The 25,067-nt window shown below is 36.3% G+C and overlaps 4 protein-coding genes across 4 annotated transcripts; 2 read left to right on the forward strand and 2 right to left on the reverse strand.

Annotated features, from left to right (window-relative positions):
* The first annotated feature begins 6,359 nt into the window (after positions 1-6,359).
* Positions 6,360-7,875, forward strand: LOC103340869 (putative F-box protein At1g47790). The gene has a single exon (XM_008244332.2). The coding sequence runs from the start codon at positions 6,360-6,362 to the stop codon at positions 7,746-7,748; it is 1,389 nt and encodes a 462-aa protein (XP_008242554.2). The 3' UTR covers positions 7,749-7,875.
* A 5,022-nt stretch (positions 7,876-12,897) lies between these two features.
* Positions 12,898-14,050, forward strand: LOC148921055 (putative F-box/kelch-repeat protein At1g13200). The gene has a single exon (XM_089047816.1). The coding sequence runs from the start codon at positions 13,001-13,003 to the stop codon at positions 14,048-14,050; it is 1,050 nt and encodes a 349-aa protein (XP_088903942.1). The 5' UTR covers positions 12,898-13,000.
* Positions 14,051-15,692: 1,642 nt separating this feature from the next.
* Positions 15,693-18,768, reverse strand: LOC148921056 (uncharacterized). The gene is made up of 5 exons (XM_089047822.1): positions 18,147-18,768; positions 17,996-18,067; positions 16,508-16,576; positions 16,348-16,413; positions 15,693-16,254 (listed from the first exon to the last, which is right to left on the reverse strand). Exons 1-5 carry the CDS (start codon positions 18,164-18,166, stop codon positions 15,693-15,695), a joined length of 789 nt encoding a protein of 262 aa, XP_088903948.1. The 5' UTR covers positions 18,167-18,768.
* A 146-nt stretch (positions 18,769-18,914) lies between these two features.
* LOC103339371 (squamosa promoter-binding-like protein 9) lies at positions 18,915-23,455 on the reverse strand. Its single transcript, XM_008242657.3, has 3 exons — positions 22,655-23,455; positions 19,946-20,085; positions 18,915-19,793 (listed from the first exon to the last, which is right to left on the reverse strand). Exons 1-3 carry the CDS (start codon positions 23,035-23,037, stop codon positions 19,165-19,167), a joined length of 1,152 nt encoding a protein of 383 aa, XP_008240879.1. The 5' UTR covers positions 23,038-23,455; the 3' UTR covers positions 18,915-19,164.
* Between the last annotated feature and the right edge of the window lie 1,612 nt (positions 23,456-25,067).

Raw genomic sequence — 25,067 nt, forward strand, 5'->3', positions numbered from 1 at the left:
AGATGGTCAAGTGACATCCTTGAGAGCAATAAAGTGTAATTTGAGTAAGATACCCATGGACTACTATAGGCAAAGATAAACCAATAAAGCCAAGTGGGAGAAGTATGGAAGTAGTGTTGTGATACCACTGCATACTAGGTCTTGGGATCGGGATCTCTGAAATCTTTATTGGGTTGCTGACAAGTAAGTCCACCTTCTTCAAACCTCTGATGCAGTTCATTTGTTGCAGCCTCTGAGATATTGGTGTTAATTCTTCTTCCTTAGTTTTATTGAGGTTTCTATCCTATAGGCCAACATTAGTAAGCATGATGAACACAAGAGCAAGATATACTTACTCTTATGTTCATCTCGGAAAACATTGCAAAAATTGAACATATCAACATCATTGTTTTCGTGTTTCTGAGAGACAGTGATGGTAGTTTCATTTTTCAAGTTTTATTGAGGATACTAGCCTTCACAAAATTTAAAAAAACAAAATAAAAATAAGGTTGTGCCGGAAAGCGGAAGTCAAATAAACCCTGGAGCCCTGAAGATGAGGACCAAACCAAAATCTTTGTTGGAGCAAATCTCAACACCGACAACAAATCGTCATCCCAAAAAATCGACATTGTCGGTTCACCGAATGAACGATTTGGTGCAGGCACGATTTCGATTTTTGAGGAGGATAGAGTCGAGGCGGCGAGGAAGAAGAGAGATAATAAAAAAATGAAGATGAGAGATAATGAGAAGGGAAAGATAGTCACGAAGAGGAGAGAGAAGAAACGACTACAAAGGAAAGAAAAGCTTTTCTTTTGAGCAAATGTGGTGGTTGCACTCTCAAAATAAGGATAAGATGACTTTATAGCTATACCAAGCAAGAAATAAGAATAAGATGACTTTATAACTATGCCAAGCAGGAAATAAATGACTACAACAAAACATAAACTCACGCAAATGCACCCAATGGACATGTGAAATCGGTGATGACATGCGTATGTGTAATACACTATGCCACTAAGCAAGAAAAGTGGATGTGGAAAGAATAATATCTATATTTTGACCGCGAGTGAGAACACTGGCGGGAACTAGCAACAACCTGCAAAAATTAATAATAATGTGATTGACCTCCATTTTGCTCATAATATTTATTTTACTTTTATTTATTTATTTATTTATATACCTGCTTCTAGTATGAATATTATGAAGATATCCTAATTCATCTAATTTGGATTTAAAAGAACCCAAAATTAGCTATCTGTCATTTATTTAATTATATTTTTGAGAAATCCCTTTTTTTATTAGCCTTTTGGATGAATTTGATAGATAAAAAGCCAAATCTGCCAGCTAGGTTAAATTTAGAGGGAAAAGAACATCAACTGGGTAGATTTAGACAAAAATTAGCTGCTTGGTTTTTGAGTTATCGACTTGTCTATAGACAGGGCATTTTGATGTCATGTACGGTCATGGCCCTAGAATTAACACAAAAGAAAAAGAAAATGGGAGCCTGAGTAAATTCCTAATATTCAGGAAAAGGTAGCTTGAGAATGGTAAGAGAGATTGGGAGTGAGAAATTTTGGCAATAAATTTTCAAATCTTCTCTGTAATTCTCAATCTCTCTTCAATCTATATCTCTCTCTCTAATCTTTGCTCTATAATATCTCTCTTTCTCTCTCTATCAATCTTCTCTGTAATTCGGTTGGAATGCTAGGGTTTTGGTTGAGCTTTGTACCTCAAATCTTGAATTTTCAGTCTGATCCATACCCAAAATTTCAGCAGTGTAAGTGTCAAATGGGTCGTGTTGGGCCAAGCCGACTTATTTAGAGTCTGCCAATTTAATAAACGAGTCCTGTCGGGCCCGTCCATTTATGAAAATCATCAATCTCAGCCTTAGCCCATATGGGATCGGGTCGTGCTTGTGACAAGCCTTTAAACAAGCCAATATGGGACCACGCCAAATTTGACTTATGTATTGTTTTTTTTTTTGTAATTTAGTTTTTCCAACTTCATTTATATATTTTTTATAATTACGTATATACTAACAAGATTTATTATTTGTTGAAGAAAGAGGCCAATAATTTTATTTAAAGTATATTTAAATAGAAAATGGCTAGAATATTGTTTGAGTTTTAAAAAATTGAAAAATTGAAAAAAAAAAATCATTATTTTATATATAAAGAAACCATTTTAATATATATATATATAAATTATTTGAGAAAAGAGATATTCTTGAATTTAAGATATAAATATAATAATATTATGTATTACTTTTTATTCTAAAAAAAATATAATTTAATAAATGGGCTTTAAACACGAACCTTGACCATGACAGTTGAAGCGGGCCTTGCTTGTGTCATTGGTGATCTAAAGATTTGAAAATACTTTACTTGATTTAGGTGCTTCTTTTCATCTAATGTCTTTATTCGTTTATTCGTGTTGTGTTTGTGTCAAACCGTGTTTCTTAACGGGTTGATACGAACACGACACTTTAGGAAAACAGGTGAAATAAATCAAATACGAACACGACCCGTTGCAATTCACGAATCACATGACACAACCGTTTCACCCGTTAAGAATTAAAAATTAAAAATTAAAAAAATATAAAAAATTAAACTGAAAAATTAAACAATAAAAAAAAAATCAACCAGCACAGGCGTTGTCGTCCAGACCTTCATCACCGCCGTCATCACACTCTCATCTCTCATACTCCCCAAATTTCTTCGTCATCTCAATTGTGTCATCGTTCGTGAGCCAAAGTTGTGCCCTTGCTGTAGCCAGGAGCCACCGAGTTGGCGCCGCTAGCCACCTAATGACTTGTAGTTGTGCTTCGGAAGGCAAGGCCTTTACCAACCCAACACCTATGCCTCATCATTTGGCCCGGGCTCATGGGCGATCCCAAGCTTTGAGTAGATAGATATATAATTATGTATAAATAAGAGTTTAGGATTAAGATTATATCACTTAAATCACATATATAATTTGTTTCATTTCATTTACTTTTCTTTACTCATTCCTAGTTTATAATTGGATAATTAGCACATTAATTTGTGTCAATTATTAATACAACAATTATATATATATATATAAATAAGATGAACAATATATCATATCACTAAACATAATCATATCACGAAACATGATCCTACTACCACCAAATATAATCATGTTTTCTTGAACACATCACCAAACATTTACATATTTATTTATAACATCCTTTAAAAAATATCTTTTTGATACTTATTATTTTTAAATTATTTCTTAAAACGTATTATGGTCTAATTATGTAATAATCTCAAAAATAATACTTTGTTTTATTATTTTGTGGAAAATCTTATTAAGTTGTGTGACTTTATTGAGTATTTTATGAATTTGATTTGATGTGAAAATATTGGAATTAAGTGAGTTTAATCTCAAATTTAGACTAAAATGCCCTTATGATTAAGTTTATGATTTTTTCGAATGAAGTTGAATTAAAGCCGTTAACACTGGAAATATATGAAATTACAAAAATATCCATGTTAATGCTTAACGGATGGCTAACGAGTCAACCAATTATCAACACAACCCATTAACTCAGACCTGGATACTAAATTTTTCTTTTAAATTCACGTCGTGTACAATGTTGTCATGTCTAGAAATTAGGTGATCTTAAAACAACTTATATGAGCATGCAATTGGCAGATCATTCCATAAGGTACCAAGAGGAATCCTAGAAGATGTGCTTGTGCAAATGAATGATCTTATCTTACCCGCTGATTTCTTAATTCTAGAAATAGAAGAGCTTCTATTCCAGCTATGGATCTTCCATTGATTCTTGGTCATCCTTTCATGGCCACCGCAGGTACCAAAATTGATGTTCAAACAGGAACCTTGACCATGAAAGTTCAAGGGGAACCATAACCTTCAAGGTTTGATGCTTTGAAACTCCTAATGAAGAGCATGAATGTTTTTGTATTGATACATTACATCAAATTGTACAAACTAATTTCAATAAAGTTAATGGTACGGATTCATTAGAGAGGGTTTTGACACAAAATTCTCAAGCCTCCGACATTGATGAAGATGAGATACATGAGGTTGTGAAATTCCTCAACGCATTACCAACCGTGTCATGTAAGTATCCTCCTACCTTTGAGCCTTTACCTGTCAATACTGAAAACCTTATTCCTTCTCTTGTCAGAGCACCAGAATTAGAACTCAAAACATTACCATCACACCTTAAGTATGTTTACTTAGGTGAATCAAAGACAATGTCCGTGATTATTGCTTGCAACTTCAGTGAGCAAGATGAGGAGTATTGCGGACATCAAGGAGATAAGCCCAACAGAACGCATGCACATATTGGAAGATGATTCCAAACCCACCATAGATGCTCAACTCAGGTTAAATTCAATCATGATCGAGTTGGTGCGCAAGGAAGTTCTTAAACTATTGGATGTGGGTATCATTTATCCTATTTTCTATAGTAAGTGGGTAAGTCCGATCCAAGTAGTTTCGAAAAAGTCGGGCATCACTGTTGTGAAAAATGAGGGAATGAACTTTTTCCTTCTTGTGTTCAAACGAGATGGCATGTTTGCATTTATTACATGAAGTTAAATACTGCTACCGGTAAGGATCATTTTCCATTGCCATTTATTGATCAAATGCTTGAATGTCTTGCATGTCACAATTACTACTGTTTCTTGGTTGAATATTCAGGATACAACCAAATTGTTATAGCTCGGGAAGATTATTACAAGACAACATTCACATGTCCTTATGACACATTCGCTTACCGGCGTATACCCTTCGGATTATGCAATGCATCGGCCATATTCAAACGATGCATGATGAGTACTTTCCTTGATATGGTAGAAAAGTTCATCAAGGTATTTGTAGTTGACTTCATTTGATTCATGCCTTAACAGTTTGTCTCTATTTTTGAAAAGATGCCAGGAATGCAACTTAATCCTTAATCGGAGAAGTGCCATTTTATAGTACAACAAGGAATTGTTTTTGGTTATGTGATTTCAAGTAAGGACATTGAGGTTGACAAGCCCAAAGTTGATGTGATACGTAGCTTGCCACCTCCATCATCAGTGAAAGAGATCCAATCCTTCTTAGGACATGGAAAGTTTTCTAGAAGATTCATCACCGAAGACTGGCAGAACTACTCCAATGGCTTAGGTGGGCTGTAGAACAGTGAAATTTTTGGGGGTAAAAAATGAAGCCTATAATTGAGTTGTTTTAAATATAGCATAGTATTTATTAGCCTATTAAATTCAAAAAAGTCCAATTCTTTATCAATTTAGTGTAGGGCAACAATAAAAATAACATATCAATTTGATAACCATCTCCCCTTACAGAGACCACGACTTTTTGTTTCCTCTATCGCAACAAACACTTTGACTTCGACTTCGACTGAAGGGTAAAGTCCTTACCCTTATCTCTCCAACTCGTTAAAACAACTCTTAGCAACAAAATGAAGAACGAGTTTCTAAAATATATATTTACGGATTCAAATGTAATAACAAAAAATTTCAATTCTTTCAATGATTACATGACACAACTTGAAGAGGTACACTTTTAATTATGCTATTGAAGTGTTTTTTGGTCGCATTTAATATGTTTTTGTTTTATGGTAAAGTTTATTAAAAATTAGTCAATGAAAATAGGAACTAGTGTGATTTATACGATTTAATGTATACTTTTATTTATAAAACGATTATAGAAACGATAAGTACCAAAAAAAAAAAAAATTGATCATTGGATTTTAAGCTAACTTTAATTAGTCCATTCGTTAAAAAAATTCTTTGCTCCGCACTTGCACCGAAGTGCATGCACTGAAGGATTTACTGCGTGAACATTAACTTTAGGGAAAATGAAAAGAAGAATTGCTCCAACAACAACAACAAAAAACAAACAAACAAACAAGAAACGAAGAAGAAAAAAAGAAGGTTGACATAGGTTCAGAGGGTTAATCCCAATAATAATACAAAATGGGCTCGTGTTGCATCAATTGTTTGTGGGAAAGTAAAATATTGGAGGAAGAATCGAAAGTGACGACCGCTTCTCTGGGTTTGTTAAAACTCGGCCACCCTAAAAAATAAACAATATTAATAAATTAAATTAAAAGGTTTCCAACGCTTGCTGATGTGGAAATCTTTTATTAATCTAATCAGGAAGCTAGTATACTAGTAGACTAGGGATTCCATGTCCTTTTCTAATCCATATTCATATTCCTATAGGATAAATAATTCTAAACAAAATTACTGGTCCCAGTAGCCTAGCCAGTAGGGTTTGTTCTTGTTGGAATAGGACTTTGCCTTTATATATCCCCTTGATTCCCCCTACGGTTTCTATCGATCGATCTGTTACAAATCTGCTGCGTGTTCTGAGTCAGAATGGATGACGAATCGAGTGGAACGGTGGTGAAGCTGCTAGTTCGTGGTCGAAAACGATATCGAATAAAGTCATATAATTCAGAGCCAGAAAAGAAGAAAATTAGGAAGGTATTACATGAAGGCGTCCTGGTAGAAATTCTCTCAAAACTGCCTGCCAAGTCTGTACTCAGGTTTAGACGCGTCTCAAAAGAGTGGTATGCTCTCACCAAAACTTCTTATTTCATTGCTAGACATGACCTTCATCGTCGCTCTCGCTCCGCTCAGAATCATGGTCTTCTCCTTGTCTCGAAATATCTCACCAATGAAAAACCTGACAGGCTTCTAATGATGTCATTGCATCCTGATGATGAAGAATCAAATTTTTTGCCTATTTCTTTCCTCCCCATCCCGGTCCCGGAACAGATAACCTTAAGCCGCTGGAAAATTTTTGGCTGTGTGGGATCTAGTAATGGTTTAGTTTGTTGTCATCTGCCCATTGAGAATGAGAATGAAAAAGAGAATAGTACAACTGCAGAGGTGGAGGAGGAGGAGGAGGGAGATGTAGAAGAAAAGGAGGCTGCTCCTGCTCCTGCTCCTGCGCATACTGATATATTAGTAGTATGGAACCCGGCAACAGAAGAATTTAGGTATCTCCCTCAACCACCTATTAATCCTTTTGAGAAGGAGGAGGGCATAGGCATACAACGGGATCGTCACAGGAATTATGTTTTAGGTTTTGATTTCTTACCAGAGATTAGTCAATACAAAGTGGTGAGAGTTTTCCCGGCACCTCATCCCGGTAATGATCCCGATTCCGATGATGATGCTGATGGAAAAGTTGCCATTTTCCAAGCCCAAGTGTTGCTCCAAAGTGCAAATTCATGGAGAGATGTCAAAGACAAATTAGAGTTTCCATCATGTAAAAGTACTTGTCTAACATGTAATGCGATTACCTTGAATGGAGTGACCTATTGGTTGGTAGAGCAAACGTCGAGCGAGTTCTATCTTGTGTCATTCAATTTACGTGATGAGGTTTTTCATTTGATACCACTACCAATAGAATGGCGTCTTCTTACTGTTCAATATTGTTTACATCCATGGAATGGTTCAGCTGCCATTTTGACTAGTTATTCAGAAAATGGCGATTGGGAGCGAGTGCTTTGGGTGTTGGTTCAAGATCAAGAATCTAAGAAGCCAGCTTGGGTTCAACAATTTAGAACCAGATCGAAAGTATTTTCGGAATTACGGTGCGTAGGAGCTTGGAAGGATCAATATATTTTCTCCAAACGATCACGAAATAGCTTGTTTGCGTATGACCCTAGAAGCGACACAAAGAAAAGGCTTTTTCCCCACGACCGAATCTGGTTTTGTAAAGGAGTGGATTATGTGGAGAGCCTACTTCCAGTCTAGACCTAATTAGTTAATTTGTATGTAGTTCTATCCATGTGATCAATGTTGTCTCACACGTATACGTAAGTGGACATACGTACGAGGAGATATATACATACATATGTGGATCTATATCAATTAATTCTAGCTATAGGCTGTTGTTTGCATTTTATGTACATGTATGTAAGTATGTAGTAATTTACTCTAAATTGCTATTTCATATATATATATATATAGTATATAGTGCGGAGTCAGAAATTTATGTGAGAGGGGGCACAATTAAAAATTCAAACTCTTTTTACTTTCATTGTTGTTACTTTTTGTATAAAGAACCTAACATTCATTCATAATAATAAAATATATGCAACTCAAAAGAAATTTAGACTTGAGAATAAAAGGGGAAATAAAGGGAAAAAAAGGGAAATTTAAGAATTTAAAAGGAATTTCATAATATTACTATAATTAAATATCCATACAACAATATTTGAGGAGGGGCACATGCTCTCCATGGGCATGCATTGGCTCCGCCACTGTGTATATAGTTACTCTAAATTGGTATTGGTACATTTTTGTGACATCTGTTAGATTTAATGCATTAGTTGTTGTAAATATATTAATGTGCATGAGAGAGATTTGTTGTGGTACATCCACTCTAGTATAATGCAATCCTTAGTCCATGCTCCCTTTAAGCTTTAATTAGGGCATCCTCGGGAATTTTTGGGTCTCTATCCTATATATTTATTTCAAAAAAGAACAAGACACCAGCGGAACAAGAGGTGGCTAAGAAGGCCACCACACAAAATAGAAAGGCTAAAAAAACTCTACATTACAAAACTATGGCTTTCCAATCTAGATGGATGAGCTGAAAGCAAAGAAAAATTGTTAGTATATAAATTGAGGTAAAAAAGCACTTTCTTCCCATTTTCCTCCATTTTCTTGGAAACCAAACGGAACACGACGTGCTCAAGAAACCGTCGATCGAAACTTTTTGGCTGTGAATGAAAAAGAGAATAGTACAACTGCAGAGGTGGAGGAGGAGGAGGGATATGTGGAAGAAAAGGATGCTGCTCTTGCTCCTTTGCATACTGATATATTAAATGCATGGTTTTTTACAGGACTGGATTATGTGGAGAGCCTATTTCCAGTCTAGACCTAATTAGTTAATTTGTACGTAGTTCTATCACTACTACATTTTACAAGCGCTTGGGTGTCCAAAGCGATAACAATAGCCGGAAAATTCTAAAAACTAAGGCCAAGGTTCCTACCCTAGGTTCACAACATCAATTAGAGGCACTTTTGTTCTCGGACCTATCTCGAAAAATGGCCGGAAGTGGCCGGAATTTAATTTCAAAAACCGGCCAAAACCTAGGGTTTAAATTCCACAAACCTATTCAAACAATTATCCAAATCCTAATTAACCATCAGCTAGAGCACAAAAAATAGTCCAGAAACCATACCTCAGGCGTCGGAATTGGTGGCGGAAGAGAGAGAACGAGGCGGCGAAGAATCATCAACCGAAGCAATTTTCGGCGGCACCTTCGATGGTGATGGCGGGGGAACGTCTGAGCTTTGAAGATGGTGGCGGCCCGTCCTTTTCCGGCGAACAGCGGGCTGAGGTGACGGCGAAGAGAGATGCGTCTAGGGCAGAGAGAAGTGAGGAAGAAAGGAGGTGTCACGATTTTTCTGAAAATTAAACGGATTTTGCGCGACGAAGAGTACATTGTGTTGCGCAAAGTCCATTTTAATCAACCTTGAGCGACGGGAGCAAAATAATAACGTCGCGCAAGGTAATTTTCCACCCAAATTTTCATTAGATTGCGCGACGAACAAATAAAATCGTCGCGCAAGGTGCGTATTCAGCCAAAATTTTGGTCACCTTGCGCGACGAGTGGATAAAACCGTCGCGCAAGGTTGTTATTCCGCCAGAAATTTTTGGGTTTAGTGTTTATTGAAGGGACTTTTGCGAGACGAAGAGGAATATCGTCGCGCAAGATTATGATTGCCAAAAATTTCGACTAAGTGTTCCTGAGGGGGGGGAGTGAAAGGGAGTGAAAGGTCTGGATGATACTTAAGTGGACATACGTACGAGGAGATATATGCATACATACATATATACACACATAGGTGGATCGATATCAATTAATTCTAGTTATAGGCTGTTGTTTGCATTTCATGTACATGTATGTATGTAGTAAATTACTCTCAATTAATTCTAGCTATAGGCTTTTTGAACCACCGTGTTCATTGATTTTGTAGAACACAATTAGATGTCTAAATAGTTTCTGATTTGTCTAATTTTTTGCAAAAACGATCTATGAATGAAGACCTAAAAAATAGATTGTTTGGATTGTTGAAAAAAAATTTGTAAAGTACCCTAAAAGGCGTCCCTTAAATATTTATTTGAGGAATCTATCAATACAATATATATATAGGCAAAATTGTAGCAATGGTCCCTAGACTAAGTCCCAACTTTACTTTTCGTTCCTCGTAACTAATCCACATATTCGTACCCCGTAATGGAGAATCCCCATATAATATATATATATATATAGCAAGAGGAATGCTAACAACCTTTTCTCTAACCTTTTCCTTTGGATCTTCTCCCTTTTTTGTTTGACATGTGTCATTCTCCTTACACTTAAAACAATATCATTAATATATTATACAAACTAACTTTTACTTTCCAAGTTTACCCTTATTAAATGTATTCAATTTATCTAAAAAAATTTCACAGGTTTATTACCATCTTATTAATTTTTTTCTAACGTCAATTTAAAAAAAAAATAGTGCTTTTAAGAGGAAATGTCCAATTTTTTTTTTTAAAACACAAAATTAGATAGGAAAAAAAAAAAGTCCTTCGTGTTTTAAAAAAAAAGGGACATTTCCTCTCTTTTGGAAAAAGTAGATATTTTCTTTAAAAAAATAATTGACGTTTATAAAAATAAATTAAAAATTTTTAAAAAAAAAGATAGTAAGAAAGTTGTAAATTTTTTTTGGAAAAATTGAATACATTTAATAAAGGTAAACTTGAAAAGCAAAAGTTAACTTGTATAATATATTAATGACATTGTTTTAAGTGTAAATAGAATGACACATGTCAAACAAAAAAGGGAGAAAATCCAAAGGAGAAGGTTAGAGAGAAGGTTGCTAGCATTCTCCATATGGCAAAATTGTAGCAATGGTATTTGGACTAAGATCAAACTTTACTTTTCGTCTCTCATATTGCTAAATTATTACGGTGGTACTTTAATTATGCCTCCACTTTTAGAAATCGTCCTTTTCATCATCTCAGTCAACTTTTCCATTAAAAATGATGACCTGACATGGATAAGTCCTACTTGGTATAGGCAAAAATGTATTTTCACACAAAAAATTTAAAAAATAAATCTCCTCTCTCTCTCTCCCCCCAATTTCTTATTTCCCCATTCTTCCCATGGGAAATTTCTTCCCCCTTCCATTTCTTCTTCCCACCCCGATTTCAATGTTAATTAGCTGGGGTGTAAAGGATAATTACCATAACCCAATAAGATTGAAGTCGTGCAAGCCAAAATGGCGCAGGCTATAGCGAACTTGTTTGTATTGGGTTTATGCGAGATCAAAGTCTGTCTGATGGTCGTTCTAGAGTTTTGGGAAAGTTCTTCCCCCTCCCATTTCTTCTTCCTCCCGATTCCTCTTCCTCTCCCCAACCCCACCCCCAAAAAAAACACCCGATTGATATATTATTTTTTAAGATTTGAGTAATCAAAGTGTCATTCCCTTTGGGGATAGGATTTAGTGTTCGATATAAGGGATAGGATCCATCTGCTCTCTCTAAAAAGAATGGAGATTGGACCCATTTTCCTCACAAGATTTAATTGACCCAACAAAATCAATGGGACTAGGGACAATATTAGCGGATCTCTCCTCCCCCACGCCCAGATTTGTTCTTCTCCCTCCCGCAGGATAACACACATCAGACCCTACACCTAGATTTGTTCTCCCCCACACACACATCAGACACCAAATCCTCCAATAAAACCAAACAACAAAATAATTAAAAATTAAAAAAAAAGAAAGCAAAAAAGGAAAGAGAAAAAAAAAATCTCAATGGCGTCTCTATTCAATCCATCACATAAAAAGACAAATGTGCCTCATTTTTAATGGAAAAGTTGACTGATATGACAGAAAAGACGATTTCTAAAAGTGGATGCATAATTAAAGTACCACAATAATAATTTAGCAATATAAGGGATTAAAAGTAAAGTTTGGTCTTAGTCCAGGGACCATTGCTACAATTTAGCCTTGAAAAAATTAAGAAAAAACTTACTATATCTTCAGGTTGAACATATTATAGAGCAGGGAACTAAGATACTCTGAGAGGTTCAGCCCCTGAAGTTTACTGCATAAGGTGAGAGGGGAATTAAGTTTAGTACATAATCCAAGTATAGTTAATATGAGTATGACCAACAACAAAAGAATTATTGTACTAGGAGCATTACATGTGTAATTGTAAAGTTTTTTAATTACATTATTGTAAAATTAGATATTATATTTTAGTCATTAACTAGATTATGTGAAATTGGATTATCATTTACCACAATAGTAAATTTCCTATTGATTTTAAACTAAAGCTTATATAAAGAAAATAATAAAAAGTTAGAATTGTTACTTCATTTAATGGCGTGGCATGAACACATCACTCACGTGCTACATTATGTGAAGGATCAAGTGGTATAAGGATGTGTAAAAATGTAGTAAAATTAATATTATTTTAGGATAAATGGCTGGTGGAAAGAGATAATTATTATTTAAAAAAGTTTATAGGGCGTGAGAATCTAATGTGGGTGGGGTACTATAGAACATGGAGGTAGAAACAGTCGTGCTCTAGATTTTTTTATTTTTTTATTTTGTTATATCGAAGGATTCCGGTAGTCACATACCACTTCTCTAGGGGTTTGTTAAAAACAAGAAAACCGTGGCCGCTCTAAAAAATAAACAATAAATTAAAAGGTTTCCAACGCTTGCAGGGATTCCACGTTGCATATGAAATGTCCATTTCCTATTCCTATTCCTATAGGGTAAATAAATTCTTTAAAATTTTAATAAAATAAAAAAACTGGTAGCCAGTGGGTTTTTATACATATCCTAGTTGAAATAGGACTTTGCCCTTTATATATTGTTGGAGAAAGGCATGTATGCACATAAACAAGTTACTGCTACAATTCCTATAAAAAAAATTATCCCCTTGGCTCTCCCTACGATTTTGATAACCTTGCTAATTAACAAGAGTGAGAATGGATGATGAATCAAGTGGTGTGGTGAAGCTGCTAGTTCGTGGTCGAAAACGATATCGAATAAAGTTATATACTTCAGAGCCAAAAAAGAAAATTATGAAGGTCATACAAGAAGACGTCCTGCTAGAAATTCTCTCAAAACTGCCTGCCAAGTCTGTACTCAGGTTTAGATGCGTCTCAAAAGAGTGGTATGGTCTCACCAAATCTTCTTATTTCATTGCTAGACATGTCCTTCTTCATCGCTCTCGCTCTGCTCAGAATCCCGGTCTTCTCCTTGTCTCGAGAGAAAAGATAAGCGCTAATGAAAGAAGTGTCAAGCTTTCATTGCTTCGTGAGGAAGAAACAACACTTCCTGTGCCCTTCTCTTTCCGTCCCCCTAAAAATCCGCAAATCTTTAGCCGCTGGAAATATTTTGCCTTTGTGGGATCTAATAATGGTTTAGTTTGTTGTGTTATGTTCATTCAGAATGAGATAAAAAATGAGAAGTATAATACTAGTACTGCGGAGGTGGAGGTGAAGGATGCTGCTCCTGCTCCTCCTGGGCGTACTGAAGTAGTAGTAGTATGGAACCCGGCAACAGAACAATTTAGGTATCTCCCACCAATTAATCCTTTTGAGGAGGAGGAGAAGGAGGAGGGCAAAGGCATCCAAGGGCGTCGTCGGGTACGTAAACGGTGGGATTCTTGTAAGTGTAACTATCCTCTTTTAGGTTTTGATTTCTTACCAGAGATTAGTGAATACAAAGTGGTGAGAGTTTTCCCGGCAGCTTATGGCAGTAATGATGACGACGAAGAAGACGATGATAGTGGAAAAGTAGTTATTTTTCAAGCCCAAGTGTTCCTCCAAAGTACAAATTCATGGAAAGATGTCGGAGACAAATTAGAGTTTCCATCATTTAAAGTTTGTCTAACATCTGTTTCGGTTACCGTGAATGGAATGATGTATTGGTTGGTAGAGCAAAGGAAGTTGAGGTTCGGCAATGAGGGGAGTACCCAACTCCTTATCCCAGGCTTGTGTCATTCAATTTACGTGAAGAGGCTTTTTATTTGATACCACTACCAATAGAGATGTTAAGAAGTAATTCGTCTTGGATAGAAAATTATTTATAGATATTACAAGGGAAAACTAGCATGGAATAATAGTTCCTAATTTCCAACACTCCCCCTCAAGTTGGAGAGTGGATATCAATTCTTCAACTTGATTGTAAAGGTGTTACTCCCAAAGCATAAAGTTCAGAAAATGGCGATTTGGAGCAAATGGGACAGCGGTGCTTTGGGTGTTGCTCACTCTCAAATGATGTATGAGTCGTGAGTTGAAGAATCACCCAAATAAAGTTGTGCTGATGTTTAGCCATGTTGGAGGCTGTTGGTTCATGTGCACATGGTGATTTCTAATGTGCAACAAATGTTGTTGATGATGCCTTACAGGCTGAATAATGATGCCGAAGTATTTGCTGCAGGATTACGGATCGTAGGAGTGTCTATCTCCCATATCTGGAAGGTAGAGGGTCGAGATTTGGAAAAAGAGAAGAGAGAATCAATTGGCTAACAGCGGTGGTGCTCCTCTTGGGTTTGTTGGAGATGTCGTGGGTTGTCCAAAGACATGATTCGGTGAGATTGATATGGAGGAGGCTCATGAGGCTCCAATTGAAGCGTAGACGATGGGTAGGCTGATGAAGGCCAAAGATGGCATGGTTGTTAGTGGGGGCTCAATGACCATGACTAGAGATGGCTCAATATGATTTGTATATAGAGCAATACACCAATTGAGCCGGCTGAAAACTTGTTTGGGTATGACCATGGAAGCGACACAAAAAAGCTTCTCAATCATGGCCAAACTGACTTTTTTTATGGAGGAGTACATTATGTGGAGAGCCTAGTTCCAGTCTAGATATTTCACCTAGCTACTCCATCTAAACCTAATTAATAATATGTACGTAGCTAGGTGATCAAAGTTGTCACATACCTCGGGTGTGGGATACCTCGTGGTATTTTTCACAAAAACTTGTCCCATACCATATGATATGTGAATTGATATCGATCAAATCTAGTTAGGCTGTTTTTTTTTCCGCATTTCATGTACATGTACTTACGTAATTGGTATTAGTATATTTTTGTGAAATCTGATAGATTTAATGCATTAGTAAATATATTAGTGTGGATGAGATATAATTGTTGAGGTACATAACTATAGTGTAATGCAATCCTTAGTCCATGCTCCCTTGAAGCTTTAATTAGAGCATATCTTCAATGGTGGTGGTCTTTATATTGGGTCTCTATCCACCACTTCAGAGACACATTTAAAGATCATATAGAATTTTTGGGTCTCTAAGCCATCTCCGGCTCTGAAGACTCAAACCCCTTTTTTTTTCTTTTTCTTTTTTGTACAGAGAAATAAATGTAAAAGATAAGGGAGATGGAGACGATGGAGAAAACAACTACAGTTATGATTGAGTTAAAATTGTTGGGTTTGATTGTGGGAAAAATTAGGAGCTTTTGGGCTGATGTGCAGGCCACATGCAAACAAAGGACGAGATAGGCCCCAGCTGACGCATGTGTGTAAGGGGACTTTTGGGCCGCGTGTGAGGCCTAAATCTTGTGGCGGAGATATTCTATAATCTTTTTTTAATATGAAGTTAACATCTACTCTCCCATCAAACCGATGGAATTTTTTTTTGGACTAAATCTAACCATCACAAAGAAGAGTCAGGGTGTACTTGAGGGTAAGATACTTCAGGGGCTATTTGAGGAATAAATCCATCTTGGAGATTTACCCCCAAAAAAAAAAAAAAATCCATCTTGGAAAAGTATGAAAACAGTGTTGTCATATTAGTGCATACGATATCAGGATCGGGATCTTTGAAATCTTCATCGGGTTGTTGACAAATAAGTTGCACTCCTTTCTTCATCGGCGGTGAGGGGCGTTTCTTCCTCCTCTCCAACTTATTCACTTTTTTATTCAGCTCATTCATATCTTTCCCCTCTACCACCTGGCACTCCACCTGCTTCATGAATCCACCTTTTTCAAACCTCTCATCCAAGTCTTTTGATGCATTTGTAAGCCTCCGAGTCTGAGGTCCTAATTCTTCTTCGTCAGTCAGTTTCCTTTTCCCCTTATTGCTAGCCAATACTAGGCCAACCCCAATAAACACAGTGAACACAAGAGCAAGATATATCTTTTTTTTTATCTTACTCTTGTGTTCTTCTTGGAAGACATTGGAAAAATTGATCTGATGATCATTGTTTTCGATGTTCCTGTTAAGAATCAAGAAGAAAATCAGATTTTTAAAATTTAAAAAAAAACAGAAGGAAAACTAATGCTGGCAAAGGGCAGATAGAGTGACCTACAGATTAGTTAGTGGAAGCTCAACTAGATAAGCAACTGATCTACTAAATTTGTTATTCTGCAAGAACCTGCAGGCAGATGCACCCATTGGACATGTGAAATCGCTGACACATTATTATGACAAGCAAGAAAAAAACTAACTAAAGCAAAACACAAACTCACAATCCAGTGAGGTTTGCCAAGGATTTGAATGAATTGGGATCTCCAGTAAAGTTATTGTATGACAAATCCCTGCAGAAATCAGAACTCACAAGTAAGAAAGGCATATCATTTTGTATGACAAATCCCTGCAGAATCAGTTTTCTCTGCCTCTGTTCAAATCCAATTCATATTGTTCTTCACTTTTATGGTCATGCTCTCTGTCATGACATCTTGCTTTACGGAATAATTGCATATTTAAATACAACTTCAGTTTTGGATCAAAGCATGTTTTAGCATGATTGTAATATCATTCTAGATCAAAGTCTTATTTGTATGGTTGTCTGTTTATAAATTGCAAGTTATGAACACTACAAACCTAAACACCATCGAAACCCTGACTGGTTCCAACTACAAGAAATGGAAAAGGGATCTTGAGATAGCTCCTGGACTTCTGGATATTGATGTGGCAATAAGAGAGCAAGCTCCAGAAAAACCAAAGAGTACGCAATTGCTGAGGAAAAGGCCTATTTTGCCAAATGGGGAATGGCAATTCAGTCTTATATGATACCAAGAAAGGTTGCTTAAATCTTTAGTCATGACAGTTGCGGGAGGCTTCTAATGTGTTGAACAACGATATTATCAAAGACAGAGAAAGAGAATTGCTTGTTTTATCTCAAAGGGTTTTATATTGAAAAGGGGTACTTGAGAAATTTAAAATGGAAGGTTGCACCGATTATGATGTACCAATATCAGATTGAGATAAATTCAGTGATGAACATGCACTAGACAGATTGCATATGCAAGATAAGCCTTAGGCCTCAATTGTAGGCAGCTTAATGTGTGTACAGGCCAAGCTTATTGGGCAGCAGAAAAGAAAATGTTGAGATATTTGCACATGACTATGGAGTACAAATTTTGTTTACAAAAGAGGTGATAAAAAACTTCTCAGAAGTTGACATCTGTTTTTATGTCTTGCCTGATGGTGGTGCAATAACCAGAGAAGATAAGCTGAATCATACTATAGTAAAGATATTGCAGACTGAGTTCGTAGTATACTATGAGGTATGAGATTTTCACAACAAAAGTTGAGGATATTGGACTTAGTTTAAAGCCCTGTAGAGTTATGGATGAGAACAGTGCTATAGTTTAAGGCAACAAGAGGTAGACTGGTTCGGAGTTACAGTAAAGTGTTCAAAGAAAAGATTGAATAAAGACATATATTATTGGAGCAAGTCCTAAAACAGCAGAGCTATTGTCCAAGCAATTGTCAAGTAATATTTACATAGACGTACTTGTTACTAGCATAATTTAGCTAGACAGTTTGGATGCCCAGGACCAGTGGGAGCATTTTGATGTTCTTTGTTTCGATTGGTTGCTTATAAGAAGGTTGCCTAGAGGGGTCATTTGGAAATTAAATTGTAAGTTATTTTCTCAATAGATTTGTCTTTCTTTGCTAGAGGTTTGGTAAGCACATAGAAAAAATTAAAAGGACTGTGAAAGGAAGCATACAGTTCTCTTAAATTCTGCAGGCCTGTAAATACATTGCCAACAGGTCCAGATAACAAATTGTGGCTTAGATTCCTGCAAGAAAGGAAAAGTTACAACTTATGTTGAATAATCATGAACCAGAACCAGTAAAAATAAGCAGTATGCAACTCACAAATGTCGGAGACTTTTCATGGTAGGTAAAGAATGAGGAATGAAACGAAGCTAAACAAAATCAATTTCCTGTTTTGCCATACACAATCAATCGTTAGAAATGCACATTTAATGCCACACCCAGTTATTTGCTCATGACACCCTTCCATTTTCCTCATAATATTTATTTCCACTGTTTTTATTTATTTAGTTAAATAATGAGGGCAGATCCACAAAAATGATTGAGATAAAACAAAATAATTTTATTTTTTTTATAAATGATAATTTTTGATTGACTTTCCCATTCCATTTTCTCCCTCTGTAATTATGTTTTCCACAACTCCCTATAGACTTGCCGTTCTTTAGCCGTTTTCTTCATCCATCCTCATCGTGTTCTTTTTTGTGTTCTTCCCTTTTCGATTTCTAATCTGACTCATACCATACGCAGACTCCCTACTTCTTGAACAATGACAATTTTCGGTACTCAACTCACCTAAACGGACTACAGATGATCCCTTCATAATCATACAAGTCATTCTGGGTTTAAAGCTTTATCCCCTTTCTGATTCACTTCTTTTTCGTGTCCCTATCTATCCCTCATTCTCTATAATTAAAATAGAGAAAATACCCAATGCAAATATGTCTCAACCAGATAAAAGAAGGGATGTATCAACAAAACTTTGAGATTCTTACAGCAAATATGTCCAAGATTATGTTATCAACAAAGCTTTATTTTTTTTCCTTTCCCCTGAAACGTGTTAAATTTATCCAAAGTGCTTCAAAGAAATTCACCAACCATCAATAATCATAATAAGATTCCAAATTCCAAAATAGTAGCTTCATTGCTAGGTAGGCACTTCAAGCCTTGAATGCTAACCTTAGATTCTGATCTTCTTCGTCTTAACATAACATATACGCACAAAGCATAGCCAGTTTAGGTTTTCTACCCAACAAAACATAATAAAACCTTCAAAAGGTTCCAAACTTTTAAGACGCAATAACAAGGCATTCATAAGAACTGGAGAACCAAGGGACCTATTTTAAAGTGACCAGTGAACATGCTGACTGCTGGTGTCATAGCCCCTGGTGTGTCCAAGTTCCATTTGTTGCTGCCGCCTGCTGCTCTGTTGAGACAACTCAAGCACGCCAGAGTACTGAGTACTAAGAGGAGGCTGCGATAGTTGACCGAGACCAAGATCAGGAAGCATCTCGTGTGAGCTGCTACCAGCATTTCCCTTGAAACCCCACGAAGTGGTCGGAAAGTGGTTGGAGGTCCCAGCATGAGTGATCGGTTGACCCACAGGTGGCCCTTGAGTGTTTATCACGGTGTTCATCCCAACACCCGATACTCGGTTTCTAGAGCCCCATGGTTGACTTGACAGAAGAGAGAGAGCACAGCTTGAGTCAGTGACTCCTGTGACGCATTCTCCCGGAGGAATTCCAGGACCAGGATAACTAGTCCCGCCCGCTGAACCTTGCAGGTAAAGGCCTGATGGAGTAATCTCAGAGTTGCTCTGCCATGGATGTTGAAGAAACTTCCCTGTGTCATTGGAATTTTGATTTCCAGGTACCCGCTCAGACGTTCTCGTGGTTGCCCATGCATCCCTCCCAGAAACCCTTGGGTATGCAGTGAAGTCCATGAGAAAGCTTCCAACTCTGCTGCTGTTTTCTATCATTTCAAGTAAAACATTTTATTGCAGTTTTATAAGTACAGTAAGAGGAAACTGAAAAATATACACATCTGACAGTTATAGAGTGCAAACAGGTATTTTAAAGGGATACTCAAAGGGAAATTCAACTAATGATTAGCTGATGTCTAACCATAGATAGATGAAGAAAGTCGGCCAAAACGTGCAGACAATATGGATCCAGGTTGTGGCTTTCTGCGGCGCTCATTATGACCAGCCAGGCGTCTACGGCAACTACGCTTTCCTTGGTCAAATTCAGGAAGCTGATGAAATCTGGGAATTGTGAGGTAAGTTATTCACCATCAAAGTAGGGCCTGTACTAAAGGCTTGAAGAAATTTGTACAATAACAAAAGCAAAAGCAGACATTTAATTAAGGGAATTGCTTGTTTAGTTTGGCTAACCAGAGGATCTGGATTCTTTTTAAAAAGGGTATACGTAGGTTATGCCATAACTGATGAGACCTGAAATTCACTGAATGCTACCACTGAAATGTTCTAGTTCAAACCTAATTAGAAGACAAAACCACAGCAGAAAGAGCAAGACCTATTTTTTAATAAAAAAATACTCACAAATATAAATCGAAGAACATCCTAGTAAGTACTGAAAGAAACAAAACCATTTTTCAACTACCAAACTCAAATATAATAAACCATTATTGATGAACAAAATAAAGCAAAGGGAAGTATCATTAACATTTGATTGTGAACCTTTTACGCATACGCTGCTAGTTTGAAAGGGTCATCTTAAGATCTTAAAGAACAAACTATTCAAGAGACATTACAATGTACAAGTTTGCTGTCACTCAACAGAGAGAATTCCTGAAGCAAAGTTTACTATTTATATCTAGAAATTCTGTCTCATACTCGTATAGCTCACACCTCATCCCTAGTTTTATAAGACTGTTTGAAACTTGGTATAGCAGCATAACTAGGTATGTAATGTTCAATTTTAAAGGCGAACGTACCATCACATAATAGATTGCCAATGAAAAAGAAATCATGTTTTAATGAATTTATTCCAAAGTATCAAAAACATCAAAGAGACTAGATGATCTTTAAAATCATCTACTACCACAGGCATGGTCTGTGGAGTTATTGATGACTTGTAGTGTCTGCCATATATACTTAATGCTAAATTTTATCTTACACTTGCAAAGCAAATCAGTTAAGAATGACATGGTTTCCATAAAGGTTATCACATCCAAAAAGACATGGGATTTCAAAGAAACAGCATTTGTTATTTGTTTCAACCCAAGTCTCAAGTCTCATCACTATTGCTGCAAGCTTATTCATTTGGCACACAAGCCTTGAAAGTGAAGCATCAAACTGCAGCATTTCTGACAACTTTAGATCCTTGGTTTATTCTAGTTTCTCAAATCAATGGCCTTCTAGTGAACTATTGAAAGTGAAGCATCAAACTGCAGCATCCAACCATGATGAACTTCCTCATAGAAAATCTCCAAAACAAGACCAATATTATAGTAGGATCACCTATAAACACCAGGAAATACTTAGTGAGGGATTGTGTAGCCATATTTGAAGTCTGGTTTGGGAGGCAGATGTTTAGATAGATTAGTGGCAACTGTATGATGCATTGATCAAGTTTTATTAAACTTGTGCATATCCACAGAAAATTCAAATAACAGCTTTCGAGACCCCCACGGGTAATACTTTAGTTCAATATGCCACAACACAAGTTAATCGGTTTTGAGAATCCCAAAAATAAAAATTTGAGGATATGCAATTAACTTATTTCCATTTGTGAAGTCAACAGTCTTATGTTCATTCTGATTTCTAAGGTAATTTATTGTTGTAAAACTCAAGAAAACACCTTCATACGTGTTCATTAAATCCCTTAAAAAGGGGGTAGATAAACCTAGTTCTCAGGGCATGATTGTCGTAACAATCAATCATAAATTACTTTGTCTTGGTTACTCAGTTTTCTAAAATAATGATAAAACTGTAGTAGATCAAATCCTTGAACTAGAAAGAACTCATTCCCTTAGTGCATAACGGAAAGCACATACATCAAGCTTTTTAATTCATTATACTACATTAAACCCTTTTGGATGAAATGCTCCACAACAACAAAAAGGACCCAACAGTTCCTTAATAGCTTCAAGTTTCAAGTTAATGACTAAAAGCACAAAACATCTAAAATTAGAGAAAAATTTGGGCCATACTCATCCCCCAGTATGTACCCAAAAGATAAGTAAAACACAGTACACACACACCAGCCCCCTACCCATTCATTCTATTAAGGTAACCAACAAGCCCTGCACCAACAAACCAGAACACAATTCAGTAACAGGAACAATTTCACAGAGGACAAGCATTAACCACCAAAGGATTATGCAACCCAAAGAAAGAAAAAAAAAATAAACAAGAAACTATACCGCCATGCACAGTGAAAATGTCCAGACTCATTACCAGAAACAGCAAAGAAGTGAACATTAAAATTCAAAACAACAGATACCCAAGACAACCCCATATGGCATATACCAACTTTCCATGTAAACAAAACAAAAATAGCATTAAAGTAGATAACCAGTTAAGACCAAAGGGCTAAATCAAAGTCCAAAGATAGAAACTTGAAACAAATAGAAAATTGACAAATTGGAAAGCATAGCTAAATTACAACAAAAATCATCAACAACTAGAAACAAAAGCTAGAACCCCACCAAGAACCACCAAGAATGCAATTCATCACCGAATTGATAAACTTTAAAAGTTGAAACTGCAAATGGGCAAATGTTTCTCTGTACAAATAATAAAGAAAGAAAACCCCAACCATCATCAAATTTAATAACTTTTTTTTAAAAGGGCACAAGTGTTTGCTGACCTGCTACACTGTTGGCAAAACCTCTGTTCAAGACCAGCAACAATGACCATGGGGGTCTTAGAGTGCAAGCCACAGACTTTGTGCCTGGAATAGTAAGCTTTGGCATCACTCAGATCTACCTGGCAGCCCTCAACCTGACACCTCGGTGGCTGACCCGACTGAGCCAAATTCACACCCCTTTGCTTCTTGGGCGGTGTAGCCCCAGAGGAAGAAGACCCAGCAGACCCGGATTTATATGGAGCTCCGAGACCCGCATCCTCAAAGTAGATTTTCCGGCCAAATTTCAAGCCGTTGAGAGACTCGGTGGAGGAGTTAGGTGGGGAAGAGGAGGAAGAGCTCCCTGAATCGGTCATAGAGCTAGAGCCCATTTCCATAATTGTCATTTACAGCCCATTCATGAATGTGATTGATGAATGCATAGATTGACAGAGAGGGAGAGAGAGAAGGGTAGTTTCTAAAGTAGTGGTAGTGAGAGAGTGATAAAGGTGGTGAATGTGGAGGGGTAGTGAAAAGCAGACACCTGACAATGGCCCATGCCAGCTCTGAGCCTCTTAGAGAGAGAAAGAGAGAGGCTTTGTTGGTGCAAAATGTGTGTGTGAGAGTGAGAGAGTGAGGTACACTGAAAGACTCTGACTGTACAAAAATAATGGAGCAAAACAGCAGAATAGAGAGAGAGAGACGAATGAATGGATGGGTGCTTTATGGAGCTATCTCTCTCTCTCTCTCTCTCTCTGAGCCACTCAGCTTTACAAGAAGCTCCTTTCACTGTAGCTCTCTCTCACCTGTTTGTTTTTTTTATACACAACTTTCTTCTCTTTTGAAAGATTTTATAAGCTTTTCCCTTTGCTGGTTATGGTATGGATATGGGTGCCCATACTCATGATGCATGGTGCCCATCGTTTCCCATTAGCTGGTGCCAAATGTCTAATTTGCCCCTGCTTTCTAGATTATTGTGTTTACATTATGATTTACCCCAGATATAAGAAGGATAATACATATGAGTGACTAAAAGATCTCAAATTTGGTTGATTGTTTTTTCATAGAGGATCTTTAAATGATTATTTAAAAAATGGGTAAACACTTGGAATTATAATATGTGCATCATACAAACTAGTTTTTGTTTTCCAAATTTACCCTTATTGAAAATTTGAATACATTCCACCTTGTTAACAAAATTAAATAAGAAAATAAAAACTAAAGTTTTTTTTCCCAAAGGGGACAAGATGATAACAACATCTTGAAACAAACTTTATTTTAAATATATATATGACGTTTTTCTTTATTTATTTATTATTATTTAATTTTTAATAATGTGCTAAAGAAGTTGTAACCCAAGGTAAATTTGGAAAACCAAAGTGCATTAATGACATCCTTATAAGAAAGTCTCTATTGGAATTATAATATGTGAATAGGGAAAATTTGATAATTCATCTCGTATCAATTACCGACTAGTCATTTTCAAATTGATTCAGTAATAAACTTCATAAACCGCATAATCAAATTCACTAAAATAATCTAAAAATGTAATTTCTCTAGCATTACTCTTAATTGAGTCACAACACAAAAGAATTATTATTATTTTATTTAGGTAGAAGTACAACAGGATTTGGTAGTTGATTAGTACGAGTTAGTTGGTTAATTAAAGAAAATAAAAGATGGTAGATGGTAGGATCTATATGCATAGAAGACTGCTGGTCTATATATAGTGAAGTTAATGCTGTCCGTACATTAATAAGCTGTATCTATGCATGTAGTGTTAGTCTTGTTTTGGTCAATGATGTTTGGTTGTTACTAACCTGTTTTGGGTGGCACACACTCGTGTTTCTTAAAAGGGTCACAAATTCATTAGATAAAGCTTTGATGTACTTGAGTAGGACCTTCACTCATATGCCTGCAACTATTCAATTAGGTAAAAAACAAAATCACGTACTGCAATTGGTTTATTTGAACATTTGAATTTCTAATTAGGGAAGGTAGTTACCAAGGTGGATAAAGGCATCTGAGGTGAATGTCCTCACCTTCAATTCACATGTCACCTTTATTAATCGTATAATTTGGTCAGAAAGTATTTAGTTATAAACACTTTTCCGCCTTTGAATAACATCATATTCGTGATTCGTGAAGAAGAATACTATGTGAGTCACTCAAGCATACACATATAAAATATATCTTTAACTTTAATGTATTATGAATCTTGCATGCATCAACGATGAGAATTAGTCCACGCATACATTGCGACTAGTTCAATAGCACTATGTCTTACTGTGGGACCATCTTGTAGATAATCCTCTACTTTTCTAAGATCATGGAGCTTGGATTTCATGTTTGGTTATTTGTCAGGAACATTTCAATAGCGCACTTACAAGATAAAAGATCTTCTTGAATCAAGGACATTCTTTTTGGTCGAATTCTT

The sequence above is a fragment of the Prunus mume genome, linkage group LG1 (assembly GCF_029339155.1).
Source record: "Prunus mume cultivar Tortuosa linkage group LG1, ASM2933915v1, whole genome shotgun sequence".
In the NCBI taxonomy this organism is placed as follows: Eukaryota; Viridiplantae; Streptophyta; class Magnoliopsida; order Rosales; family Rosaceae; genus Prunus; species Prunus mume.